The sequence below is a fragment of the Ictidomys tridecemlineatus genome, chromosome 10, assembly GCF_052094955.1.
Source record: "Ictidomys tridecemlineatus isolate mIctTri1 chromosome 10, mIctTri1.hap1, whole genome shotgun sequence".
In the NCBI taxonomy this organism is placed as follows: domain Eukaryota; kingdom Metazoa; phylum Chordata; class Mammalia; order Rodentia; family Sciuridae; genus Ictidomys; species Ictidomys tridecemlineatus.
The window spans coordinates 42,830,334-42,845,504 of NC_135486.1; the positions used below are offsets into that span (position 1 = coordinate 42,830,334).

General features: G+C 33.9%; 1 protein-coding gene across 12 annotated transcripts in view; it reads right to left on the reverse strand.

The window, feature by feature from the left end:
- Ush2a (usherin) overlaps positions 1-15,171 on the reverse strand; it is a 738,328-nt gene that overhangs the window by 322,574 nt on the left and 400,583 nt on the right. For all 12 annotated transcript variants that reach the window (XM_078022812.1, XM_078022814.1, XM_078022813.1 and 9 more), the window contains exon 35: positions 12,719-12,866. In XM_078022812.1, the coding sequence (XP_077878938.1) occupies positions 12,719-12,866 (148 nt within the window). The remainder of the gene's footprint in view (positions 1-12,718; positions 12,867-15,171) is intronic.

Here is a 15,171-nt window from a genome sequence, read left to right on the forward strand (position 1 = left end):
TGTGATTAAATAACAACCCAAAAGATAAAGAATGATAAATACCACAAAACCTTTATACCAGGCAAATGGCATAGTTAAGTCATGGTAAATACAGGAGCTTCTAGCAGAGAACAATCACCCTGGGTAAGGCATTGCTCATGCCTTTAGAGTAGCTAGATCTTCTATACAAAGAGGTGGGGTCTCTTGCTGATGTTTTATATGGTATAGCTACATCTGCCATAAAGGTGGAATGAGAAAAGCTTATAATTTGGAAAGATAATCCTGAGGAAAATGTTATTACTAATATATAGACATAAGAAAGTAAAGGTTTAGTAAAAATCTCTTGAATATACTGATATTTGCTGTTATTATTGCAGTTGGATAAAATCTAGTAATAAAAAAAGCCTTCAAAGGAAGGCTGGGACCTTTAATGCTACTGCAAGGAGTTTGGATCTTATGATATGCAAGAGAGGCATTGATATTTTATGAAGTGACTAAAGAGTATAATGAAGTGATATACAGAAAAGTTAATCTAAAATCACATGTAGTGTAGATTGGAATTGGGAAGACTATGGAGGTAAGAAAAAAATAAGAGTTAAAAATATCCAGCTAGGTGAGGTGGCACACAACTGTAATCAATCCCAGCAGCTCAGGAGGCTGAGGTAGGAGGATCATGAGTTCAAAGCCGGCCTCAGCAATATTGAGGTGCTAGGCAATTCAGTCTCTAAATAAAATACAAAATAGGCTGGAGGTGTGGCTCAGTGGTTGAGTCCCCCTAAGGGCCAAAAAACAAAACAAAACAAAAAATCTAAAATAACCATTTAAAAAGCCATGTTTTCTTGAATATGTAGTAACTAGTTGTAACTACGACAGGGATGTGGTAATACCACATTTTAGCACTAGTCCTGTTATATTCTAAGAGAAAAATACTTATAATAGTTTTGTATACTTAAAACAAACCAAAACCAAACAAACAAAAACCCCTCTTATGGTTGGGATATGCTAGTATGGATTATGGTAAGACAATGTCCCCACTAAGAAAAAAGAAAAAGGCCTACCTTTGGATCGTGGAGTTCACCATGAAAAACTTATAAAAACCTGCTACCAAAGAACTATCTTACCCTTATATTGTTGGTTAAAAAGGAGATTTCAATTTGAGAATTAAAAATAAACCTATGTCTTATGACTGAACTTTTCCATGTCTTGACTGAAAAAATGTCAAAATCCTCATTGAGATCTTATACTACAATTTTGACATTGGCGGAATATGAGTAAAGGGCACGTGGGATCTCTGTTATTTCTTACAACTGCACATTAATCTACAATTATATCAAAATGAAACACTACATTAAAAAACAAAACCTCAGGCTGGGGTTGTAGCTCAGTGGTAGAGTGCTTGCCTCACATGTGGAAGGCACTGGATTCCATCCTCAGCACCACATAAAAATAAAATAAAGGTATAGTGTCCGTCTACAACTAAAAAAAAGATAAAAACTCTTCTGCAAGGGAACAAGACAGGCAAAAAAGAGACAAACATGTAGGTCTGACTAAGTTTATGCTCAAACAATAACATTATTGTTTCTATCAGGTATCATTTAATCATCAGGAAAACACCCTTGATTGTACAATGAGTTTTATTTTCACTTCACAGATGATAAAAACAGACTTTAGAGAGATTTAATATCTTGGTCAATCTTATACAGCTAGAGAGTTGAAGAGCCATGAGTTGGCCCTGAAATATTCAGACTCTATCATTCATAGAACATTATGCTTTATAACTTCTTTATAACTATTTTCCCTTTATTTTAATACTCATATAATAAAATAGAAAATAAAAATAAACACACTTAAATTGCTTTAATGATACAATTAAAAATCAAAATGCTATATAACCAATCAGTCAAGTTAAAAAATAGAATATTGTCAGGAACCGGGAATCTCCCTGATGTCCGTGGTTCTAATCCTTCAGTTCCTTGACAGATGATTATGATGACATTTCAAGAACCATGTCTTGCTTTTCTGCCTAAGACTTCATTCCTAAACAACACAATTAAGTTTTGCATGGTTTTGCATTACGGGAAATCATATCAGATGTTTTTTATTTTTTCATCTTCTCTCGAAAACATAATATCTGTGAGTTCCAACCCTATTGTTGATAATGGCTGTGTTACTCTTGTTTTAGTATAGCAAAATTTAGATATTTAAATCATTTCTATATTTTGCTTACTACATCAACGTAACAATAAACATTTTTTATAAGTTCTGAGGCAGCTACACGTATATGGAGTGAGTATATATGAATATGCCTTAGGAATTATGAGTTATGTATATAAAAGGGAAGAATTTAGGTTTGACCCTTTCTTTGAGAATGAGATTAATGCCTACTTGCTCTGGGAAGCTTAGACTATATCTTCTGCTTTGACCTATGTCATTTACTGCAGGTCTCTTGTAAAAACTAGTCTGTAAATCTCTTAAAAACAATTTTTTACAGGTCTGGATTACTTACTGGCATGCTATACCATTGGTTTCATATATATGTATATATACTTTCTATACATATACATATGCACCTCCACACACTAAAATGAAGTTCCTCTTCTACCCCAATCAAGTCCAGAAAATTCAAAGAAAGATACTTTCTAAACACCAAAAATATATTTTTTAAAAGCCTGTTGGATTTAGTGGATTAGATTTTTAACAGTATTTTGGTTCATCAGATGTATTTATGGAGCACCTACTGTGTGCCATTGATTGAACTATATGCTGGAATACAGAAGTTATCATAATAGTCCTGGTTCCTGCCTTCATAAAACTCATCTTGCAACAGAGAAGACATTCTTTAAGTCCACTGAATGCATGTAAACTTTATTAAGAAAAGCCAGGTGGAATAGAAGGATAAATGGGGATCAGGAATGGGAGACAGATGCTAACATAGTCTGAATATTCCAGGGCATAAATTTTATTTGAGAAACGATCCTTAAGCCAAACTTGGCACATGGAACTACTCCATCAAGAGAAAAAATATCACCAACCATTATTTGACTAATTATAACAAGGATTTCATAACAATAAATGAAAGCTCTCATTGAGATATCAGTAAGTTGATTACTCCTTAAAAATTAAATATCATGGACTTATTAGATAAACAAACTGCCTTCAGAACCTTTGAACATGGCTCTCTTTTTATTTGCTTTTAAGATGTGTATTGTGCCAAAACAAAGCTTAACAAAATGGAGTTTTAAAAATGTATTTATTTTTTGACACTGTTAGAATGAAAGTATTTCAAACTTATCTCCACAGTTCCCATTATCCTCCCCACCCCAGCTTCAAAAATCTCTGTGTTAAAAGTGGATTAAATGAGATTTAGGAATCCATCATGGTTACAGCAGGAAATTGACGGCAAATCGAGTGGATAACTGAGGGGATTTTAGTAAAGGGGCAATGTACAAAGATGTGGGTAGGGTTAAGGGAGAGGAATAGATGATAATAAACCACCAGATCCAGTAATGGCTGACTCCTAGGAGACCATGCTAACTAGTTGACTAGGAGCCAGTAAACATCCTTCCATTTGTGGGGTAAAGGGTAACACTGGGTTCTAGAACCTAAAGAAAGAGAGATTTATAAGAAAAGGTAATTGGATAGGAGTTGTAGCTTTTGGTAGAATACAGCTCCGTTCAGAGCCATACAGAAAGGGAACCACTAGCAGTATGTTCTGACACTTTATTCTCTTCCTACCCTCTCATCCTTTGCAGGTGCTGCCACCGAGAAGCCAACAAGAAGTCAGGGAGAGAGGAAGCCCATTGACACTGTGAATGAGATTTATTTTTCACTTTACAGATGATAAAAGTAGACTTTGGAGAGATTTAGTAACTTGGTTAATGTTATTCAGGTTAGAAAGGTAGAGCTAGATGTTGGCATTGATACTTTCAGACTCCAAAGTGCATAGAACATTATACCTTACAGCTTTCTATACCTATTTTTCCTATAGCCTTGTAAGGCACAGGGTAGAGTGGAGAAAGGCAAAAGATAAAAATCCAACAGAAAAAAATTAGTGCCATTTAATTTATTATATCTTACTATATTGCATTTTTTGTGCTTTTACTTGCTTAATCTTTTGTGTTAATAATTATTGATATAGGTGTAAAAAAAACCCATATTATGCTATGTGATAAAGGGAAGTCAGGTTATTTAATCCAGTTGTACACATTCAGTTCTTCGAAGGATAATCCACAAATGGATACTTAATTCTCATTGGCTGTCTAATGCAAGCAGTTTCGAGTTTATCACCTTTCTCTTTCCATAATGATGGAATTTTTAAGGTGTTTAATTTTCACAGGGAAGCTGAATCATAATTGTCCATAAAGCACATCCACTGGGGTATATATCTTTGTGCCTCTTCATCATGTTATGTCAAATTGTATTTCCTAAGGTGCTCAATAGGTTGTCATATATAACCAAGGAAATTCAATGAGTACAATACAATGTAAATTTAATACAAGGCATCTCTATTTACACTGAAGATTTCTGTTTACTGTAAGAATTAAACAACAATACTTTAGTGTGTCATAAAATAACATGCATGCTGAATATAGATGCTCCAAACATATTTGTTTGTTTTTTTCCAGTGCAGCATGGCAATATGCATATCAACTGAGGGTTGTCCCCAAGGTCTGGATGATGATTGGATGTGGCAGATATCTCCCTATGTGAATACTTGATCCTTCAATTAAAAGGGAAAAGAGAAGAACTCTCACATGGTGAAATAGTGCCTTATTACTGTTATGCTCTCCTAAAAATGGAATCAACGGAATCTAAAAAAGACTGCTTGGGAAATTCTACCTGACAAACTGATTGGAGGTGTTTCATAAAAGTTACACAAGGTTTGCTCAAAACTGTCAAGCAGTTTTCCTAAGCGATTCACTGAATTCTATAATCTGTTTCACCTATTAAAACTGAGAATTTCCAAAAAGTAAATAGAATCACATATTAGCTGTTTAAAAACAAATTAGTTCAACATGTAACCACAAATGATTCTTTCTTTTGAAAAGAACCACAAATAGGTATTTCTTTAAAACCAGATAAAAATCAGAATGGAGATTTAAAGAACTTTGTCGATTAGCACTGAGAGCAAGATATTGAACAAGTAAAAATAACTTAATTTTTTTTCTTTTCATTTGCTAGATGGAATCCTATTTAAGAGAATTTCTATAAGAAGTAGAGGCAGAAGAGTACAGTACAAAATCTTGAATTTTTGTGATTCACTGCTTGTTTTATTTTTTATTAGGTTTCTACTTAACCAGCTGTCAATCGATTTTGAATAATTAAATTGGTTAATTTATATAAATGTGATGTTCCAAATATGAGTGTTGAGATAATGCCATTTCATGGGGTAATTTAGAAGTATTAAAGTACTAGGCAAATAATTATAAATTGGAGCTATTATTATTATTATTTATTATTAGCAATAGCAGGAATTCAAATATATATTTTTATTCATGAATACTTCATTTATATTTACACTTATACCACATATATAATCATAAAATTCCTCTTCTATAACATCATTGGTTCATGTGAAGGGCAACTATATACACTCTGTGTAAAAAACCTACATTAGTCAGTTTTTCTACTAACCATTCCTGAAATAATGTATATGTTCAAAAACCTGAACTAACTGTTCTTCTAACAATGTTCTATTGTCTTCAGGGCACTATATATAAATCTACAAAAAAATTATCAACCTCCTAAAAGTTTTCTACTTGTATTGACATGATTGCCACTGTCTTATTACATTAACTATATATACATTCTCACAAAGTTAGACAAATGCAAATGGCTAGATTAGGAAAATATTTCCATAACCTCTTTAAGCAACCTTCATTTCTCAAGATGAACGTGTTACCCTTGTCCAATGGGTGCCAAGTTCTCAAGCTCCTCCCTCAATGTACACATTTTAATTAACAAATCCTGATCATGGCATCCATGTATCTCTTCACACTGAAGCACGCCAAAAACAGAGCTCTGTGTGTTGTCTCTGTAGAATGACTAAAGCTTGCCAGGCTGAAGAAAACTTAAGCAAAAGGACAGGGCTCTAAGTTTGTGCTTTAAGCATTTAGTAGGCCAAAAGGGAGAGATTCCTTCCTCTCCACTGCCTGTGAAATCACCCCATTCAGATTACACAATTATAAGATGTGATCTAGATGTGTATTTATGTATATTATATGATTGCATACGCATATGCTTCTCCCATCAACACAATTACAATTTTATTATTGTCCTTATCATCAGTAAACATTAATTCACTCAATAGCTATTTAAAACCCACATACTCGGTTACTGGCATCCTGCCAAGGGCTGGGACTATACTAGTTGAGGCACATGTAATTCCTGCCTTCATATAGCTCACAGTCCAACACAGAAACTATTATTAGGCATATCTTCTTAGGTAAAGATAAAGAACATACAACTATTGGAAAAGAATAAGAATTTTAAAGCTAGTATTTTTACATATAGCCAGGCACAGTGGCACATGCCTGTAATCCTAGAAACTCAGGAGAGTGAGGCAGGAGAATCAAAAGTATAAGGTTAGCCTCAGCAATTTAGGGAAGCCCTAAACAATGTATTGAGTTCCTGTTTCAAAATAAAAAATAAAAAGATCTGGGCATGTAACTTAGTTCAAAGCCCTGTGTTCAACCCCCATATAAAAATAAAATAAATAAATAAAAATAAAAATAGAAAAAGATTCAAATTAGTTGAAAATATTTCCTTAGTAGTGATATTTATAGTGTTTTGCTGGATAATAAGGGATTAGTGTGATATAGTCAGATAGCTATGCTGTTTTAGCAAGGTAAAGTCCAAATGTGAGGAAATGACACATTTCAAGATTCTAAAAAGAAAGCTTCTAAAAGGGAATATGGCTTATGAGAATTTGGATGCTCTCAAAAGTATAATTCTAACTATACATCTGTAATCCACAAAATACAGGTCACTAATTTATTAGAGAGCAATCCCTTGTGCTACTTCACTTGGTGGCTAATAGCATGACAAAGGAAGAACCAAGGTCTTCCATAACAAAGGGTTCCTATATACCTTGGACCTAAAAGTAGTTCTCTTAGAGTTTTAACATCCTGCCTGAGATCACAGTTTATAAAGGACACCTTTGCCAGAGGGAACAGGAGTACAAAGGACTCTGATTAGAGAAACACAGACCTAGAGTGTCACACCATCATTTTTGCAGGTATGTGAAGCAAGGGACCAGAATTAAGCAGGACATATTTGAAGGCAAGCAAAGCCTTAGGTGTGAATCAAGTGATAATGATTTCACGCTTAAAGATGGTCCAAGGCAGAGTAAGGCAATTAATAGCAAGTTGTATTATTTGTAAGAGCAAAATATGGAAATGTAGATGTCCATCAATAAATGATGAGTCATCTATGCTGAGGTTTTATTCTGTGGGATTCTATACTACTTCTCTAAAGAATGAGGTCAAGTCAGTTTTAACTGTCATGCAAGAATATTTTTTTTATCACAATAGCAGAGAAAAATTTAAGTTACACAACAGAACAAATAGTGTGATCTTACCCTTGCTTAATAAATACATATTTTATGCATGTATCTTTATTTGATTATTTATCAATAAGATTTTATTATTTTAAATTAACACAATCCTTAATCTTTTTTCCAGTTTAAAAGCTAATTGACTTTTATCAATATTATGTTCTTTTATAATGGTGAAAATGCACATATCACAATTTACCATCTTAACCAACTCTAAGTGTACAATGAAGTTATCTACATGGGCACTCTGAGCAACCCATCTCTAGAAATTTTCATCTTGGAGAGCTGAAATTCCATACCCACCGAATAGCAACTCTCCATTTCCCCCTTTCACATAATACCTGGTGATTGTAATTCTACTTTCTGTTTCTATTTGGATACTGTAGATAGCTCGCATTAATTGTATTCATGCACTCTTTGTCTTTTTGTGAGTGCTTATTTCATTTATCATAATGTCCTCATGTTTTATCTATGCTGTTGTATATGACAGAATTTCCTTCATTTAATGGTTAAGTAATATTCCATTGTATGTATGAACCACAGTTTGTTTATGTATTCATCTGTTTATAGTCATTTGTGTTGCCATGTCTTGACTATTGTGAATAATATTACAGTAACATAGGTATACAAACATCTTTTCAAGATCCTGTTTATGATGCTTTGCATAACTTCTAAGAAGTGGGATTGCTGGATCCTATGCCAATAAGCATATTCACTATTTAGCATTCCCATCCACAGTTCATGAGGGTTCCAATTTTTCCACATCCTCCTCTGAAATTGCTATTTAATTTTTTTTTTGGATAGAGGAAGTTGACAGCTTTTAAATTGAGCATCTATTGTGTGATAGGCACTATTCTTGGAGTGGCTGATACATTAATGAACAAAACAGAGTAATAAGGGAAAAATTCTCTGTGCACATGCCATCTCATTACGGGTGCTATGGGGCAAGACCAGGTTGACAGAAAAAGAAGAGCTAAAGTTACTAGGGTACAATCCATTTTCTTAGAATCCTGGGTAAGGATTATGCCTAGATGTTAATGAATAGGAGTTAATCACCTAGATGAGAATCAGTGTGAAAAAGTAGAGACTGTTTTCTAAGCCATGCTGGCAAAAAGATTATTAATTGCTTCCTGGGCAATAAATACACATTTATGCCAGAACACTTGTATAACTTTTGTATTTTGTCACTTAGGCAAATACAGAAATATACACAGTTCCCATGATAGGAAATGGGTTTAATTTTCCTTGACAAATCTTTTTTTCCATGTTTACAAAGTCCTAGTGAAAAAGATATTCATTTAGGGGTTGGAGTTGTAGCTCAGTGTTAAGCATTTGCCTAGCACATGTAAGGCCCTGTGTTCAATCCTGAATTCCGCATAAAAATACATAAATAAAAGAAAGATATTGTGTTTCTCTACAACTAAAATAATAGTTTAAAATTTAATTTAGACACATAAATGGAGTTAAGATTCTGGAGCCTCAATGGTTAAAACCAGGCAAGCAACACCTGTGACAGATGATTGCATGCTAAATGCATGTGTGTCTATGGACCTGTTATACCTTCATGAGGATGGAGAAGGTGAAACTCACATCCTGTAGGTCTCCTCTGGGAGCTGTTCTTGGTACATTTTGCACCTCATGAACTTACTACCTTGTGATTATCTATTGTTATAGTTTGGATTAGGGATGTCCCCCAAAGACCCATTTGTTAAAGGCTTGGTTCCTGGCCCATGGTGCTATAGGAAGGTGGTGAAACCTTTCAAACATGGGCCCTCTTAGTTCATCTAGGTGGGAGTTTTTAGGGCAGCAAGGTCATACCCTTGAAGGGACTGTGGGACCCTGGTCCTTTTCTCTTTCTTTCTTTTGCACAAAGCCATCAGGTAAAGAGATCTTTTCCACCATATACTCTCACCATGATGTACTGTGCCACCACAGGCCCAAAGTAATAAAGCCAAGAAGTGATCATGAACCGAAACTTCTAAAATAGTGAGCAAAATTAAAACTTTTGACTTTTTAAGTTGATTTATCTCAGGTATGTGTTACAGTAATGAAAACTTGATTAACACAGTGGTTTACATGTATATTTCCTTTAGAGAGACTCACTACAGAGATTAAAGATTAGGTAAATTCATTTTGGTATCTTCTCAATATAAAAATCTTGACAACTAGTAGTTCATCAAAATGTATTTTGAATGAACAATTTCAGATTTTTGCAGAGCATGAGGAGTCTCCTGAAGTTATCTGGGTAAGCCATATTAGTAGCCTGCTTTAGAGAAGTGTGGTTGCAGAATTGTAGTAGTGAGAGAAGACATGAATGAGCATGGGCGAAGTCAAGAATGCCACCAACATTTCTATTCAAGATAACTTGAAGGGTCTTCTTTAGTCTCATGAAGGTGAAGCTCATCTTATTGTTCAATTGTATTACTCTCCTGAAGCATATTCAGAAATTAGAAAACAACCATAATGTAGCATATATTGTAATATGGGCCTGATTCCATGAAGTTAGACCTGGGAATACTCTGGCAAAGAATATTAAAAATGCTTGGGTCAAATATAAGATCCAAAATCCCAAAAGAAAAACCCATTCCCAGACATCAAACAGCTCAGCAAATATATTTCAGGATCAAATATATTTCAAAAAAAATGTATTTCAGGAACTGGCCTGTAAGTCCTTCTATCATCTCTCTTGGTATCATTCAAGAATGAGAACTTTGCAATCTATATGCCACCAAAGGCAATTTGCACAAGAAACAAATAAACTAAATATTGGGCAACTCTATAAGGTAGAATAGAATTTGAGGCTCTGTGAATGGAGAAAAATGAATGATTCATGGTCCTTATCATCTGGTGGGCATGTTAGACATGTACCCAAATAACTTTAAGCCCAGGTTGAATGAATTAAATGCTATTATAAAGGAACAGAAACAGATTACATGGTCAAGGGAAGTCGAAAGTTAACTGAAACTCAAGGAAGAATAGAATGATTTCATAGAACAAGAAGCCTATGATTAACCTGGAAGAATTAGTTGACTTTCTATAGGTAAAGATCTAGGGAGGATCAGGATTGTTAAATTTGAGGAATTTATTTTATAATTGAGGAAACTGGAATTTGAGGAATTTAGTAAGTTTGTTAAAATAACAGTTATCTTAAATCTGCAATGATTTTTGACTCTAGGCCTATTTGACTCCACACCCATGTCTTTCAATTTTCCATTAAGCTCTAAATATTCCAGGGTAACTAAAAGGGAAGCTGTGTTAAAAATTTAGGTTGAGTCACAAGTTGGTGTTACCTGAATGCCAGACTGCAAAACATGGACTTTGTTTCTCAGGTATTTTCTGGGAAGCATTCGAAAATACAAAGGGACAAGATGTTTTCCAACAATCAGATTACCCCTCCAGACAATCCACAGCAGAAATTAAACACTGGTAGTTGTGGGAAAAGTGAAAAAGAGTAGTGGGAAGAAGTAGTTTCATCATCATCATCATCATCATCATCATCTTCTTCTTCTTCTTCTTCTTTTTTGATTGAAAATAAATTCTCTTTTAAATTTCTAACAATTGTCCCACAATAAAAATTCTGAAAATTCTGCTGTTATTAAACACAAGTCTTTAAAATACCATGATAGTGTTAACAAATATCTCCCAAAGCTCCCCAATTCTTTTTGTTCATTGAATATATTTAAAAAGTGCTTTGAAAATGTACAAAGCATAATAAGCAAACTTCTTTAAAATATGGAAAGTATTTCCCTAGACAACCGAAAATTCTGAGTACAACTATAGTTTCAGTTGCAACTACCAATGGGGTAAAGGGAAAAGTTCTACTATGCAAATAATGTAACAGCATTTAGCAGTGGTCCAATCAGAACAAATCATTAACATTTTCATTGCAACCTGAAGACTAGATTGCTTTGTGGTATGAGAAGTGTGACAAATTTTTTGGTAATAATTTTAGTTATAGATGGACATATTACTTTTACTTTATTTATTTATTTTTATGGGTTCTGAGGATTGAACTCGGTGCCTCACATGTACTAGGCAAGCACTGTACCACTGAGCCACAAACCCAGCCCTGTGACAAGATTTTTTGAATGCTTAATATAGTATCAAATAGACATCCATTTATTTTTTATTAGGAAATTTGTACTAGTACAGGAATAACTTCAATAGCAGAGATAATTACTCACTCTAATTATTGGAATTCTCTCCGCCACCTCAAATATATCTACTGCATTTGCCAAAAGTTTAATTAAAATGAAATGGCTGAAATAATTAATATCATAGTAAACATAAGACACACTAATAAAATGACATTTTTTTTCTTTCCTTCCTTTTGACTATGCTGAAAGAGGCCATTTCAATTTTTAGTAATGAGTAACTTAGAAGAATTTCTATGATATAAATTCTTCTTGATATTTGTCTTAAGAAGGAATGGAATTTGATATCCCATAAGCTTCTATCAGTGAGAAACAATTGCACTACATTATGTGAATCTTAAAGATACTTCTAATAACCGAATAAAGTAATTTCTACCAAAAGCTATTAAAATTTCTTTATTCTATGTTTTGTTTTAAAGAAATTTAACTGGCTAGCTTAATTCTCCAAACTATACAAGGACATATAGATCACATAAAAATACACACAATCTGCTCTAAGATAAATAGGTATAAATGTATGTATGTTTAATGTATGCATTGTTTAAAAACTGCATGTTGAAATATTTATAAATAGTATATTAAAGAATACAGTTCCAAGTGGCCTCTTTTAAGATAAACTTATTAAATCAAAAGCATTTTGAAATACAATATGTACATGAACTTTCCACCTCTCTACTTCTCCAGGAAGAACTAATGGCTGTTAAAAACTGAAAGTCATTGAAAATACAATGTCACTCTCAAAGCCGCAGTCTTTGGGAATCCTCATTTGTTCTCTTCACCTCTCCTGGAGCATGTTAGACAATAAGATGCAGTACACAAGAACTATCAAAAGGGAGCACTTTTGAGCCACCAAAATTGTGTTAGCCTAAAAACTAGAATCTCCCCAACTACAGACAAGGATACTATCTCAGGAATTTTATGTGCTAAAATGATCATTAAAAATTAAGCACCACATATAAGCTGCCATTTAGAATATTAATTTACCTTTGCTAATCATCTTTTTAACTTGAGGCTAAAAGAGTTCACTTACCATTCGGATATTCAGGCCCAGTCCAGGAGATGTTAAAGGAGTCCGGTGAATAGGAGTGGGCTCTGGGAGGTGGCACACCCTCTGGGATGGTTTCCTCAGTGATGGTCTCACTGGCCTCACTCAATGTGCATCCACCACCCGTGCAAACCTAAAGAGAGATGTGAAAAAGTATACATCACTCAGGGTCCCCAAAGTTTAGACCACCAATGAAAAAAGAAAATTCATAATCGAAGTTTTAGATTTTGTTAAATGATGTTCCCTTCACTCCTCAAAATGAATTTGTTTCAAAGCTGAAGTTTGACATTTAATTAGTTTGTTTTTTTAGGGGCATAAGACCGCAATCTCTGATATGTAGAAATTTATCCAGAATGTGTGAGGTAAGAACTCTCCTAAGTCAGAGCCTGGAGATCAAGGACATATACCGACTGGGTGAATAGCCCTGCCAAAGTTAGCCTTGCACAAAGGTTTTCAGAACAAAGTAAACATGCTTACACACTCACACGTGCACATGGGTATTGAACCACATGAGAAAAGCACTAGAGAATGAAGACAATTTGGGGATAAGATAACTATTTTGGAGGGGAAAAAAAAGATGTACAGCAAGTATAATTGCTTTTTATTTACTACTATAACATGACCAATGTATTTATATTTTGATATGTAAAATTAAATAAAACAATCCTTCTCAATCTGGAATACTGTTTGAGTGAATGTTTAGTGACTTAGAGGGACAAATAATCTACTTATGTGTCAGAAGAGATAGGCTTCATTGAAACATGAAATTTGTCATTAAACTGACAAATTTAACATAATCACAGAACCTGTTATAGTTTAGATATGAGGTATCCCCAAAGCTCCTGTGTTAATGCAGGAATGTTTAGATTAAGAATTGTGACCTAACCAGTCCATCCTAATCGAATGGACTAAGTGGGTGGTAACTATAGGCAGGTAGGGCATGGCAGGAAGAAGTAGATCACTGGGGCATGACCTTGGTTTATATATAGTTCCTGACATTGTGATCTCTTTCTCTGCTTCTTCACTGACATAAACTGATCAGTTTCCCTCTACCACACCCTTCCACCATGATGTTCTGCTTCACCTCAGGACCAGAGCAATGGACTCAGTCAACTGTGGACTGAACCTCTGAAATGTGAGCCCTAAATTAAACTTTTCCTCTACTAAATGGTTCTTATCAAGTATGTTGGTGACAACAATGAAAACTACACAGAGCCTTTCTCCTTAATCAGGTACTATGAATAACAGAAGCAGTGACGTGAATTTTGAAAACACTCAGAACTTCTGTGTGCCTTTTTATAATAAATGGTGAATAACTCTTAAACTTACTGTATGAGCATTTCTTCAGGAAGTTGAGACATATATACAGGGTTTTTTCCAGACTATATTTGCTAGAAAATCTTAAGGTTTTTATCTTTACATACCAATAGTATTTCAAAACTATATTTAAGTTTTGTTCAGTATCTCTTCAGGCTACAACTACAATTTATACAATAAAATTTTAAAATGTTTCACAAAGCATTAAATTTTACCAAAATCAATAAGGAAGTGAAGCAAAATTATAGACGATATGAGAAGTACAGTTATTTAGTCTATTTTCATGAAAGATAGATAATACTAACATAAAAAAAATTAGCACCTTTTTATTTCTTCTAGCCTATCTGTTACTTTTCAGTTAGATATTGCAGGAATGATTTTCTGAAACCTAAACAGTCAATATTCTTTTCCCTAAAGATAGGAGGAGACTGTCAATTTTTAGATATTTTCTTTTTTTTTTGTAGTATACTACTACTCACTAAGTTTTTGTAATTGTTGCAGATTTTTCATTATAAGTACAAATAACAATTCATGGCCAACCAACCTGAAGAGCATGCTGACTTCCCGTGGTAAGAATACAGCATTAGCCCATGTCTTTAGAATAATTTCTCCTCAGCATAAGAAAGTTTCAGATGGGTGGAATTGCAACCTGGACATTAAATTACATTAAGATTGAGGGCTATCTTTACTTCTGTGGGTTTCTTCTAATTCTCAGTTATGGGGTGTGCATATGTTCATAAGGGAAAAAAACATATTCCTCCTGAGAATGAAATATTTACAAATAAAGAGGACTCAGTTGACTACATGGGCAAAAGGTGATCCAAAACTTTAGGACATGCCAGTGTTAGTCCAAAAATTAGCTAACTGAAAATTAAAATGGGAAACACTTAAACATATATACACACAAATGTGTTAAAAGTCTATAAAAAAATATGGCAGGGAAAGAGGCCATATGATATAAGTAAGTTATCAAAGGTAAAATAGTCTAAAAAGCACTTTTTCCTAGTTTATATATAAAGAAAATACATCCCACTTATATTTTCCAGATTATTATGTTAGGAGCAAAAAAAAAAATGTTGCAGCACTTATTGCTAAGCAGATCACACACTGAGATTTAATTA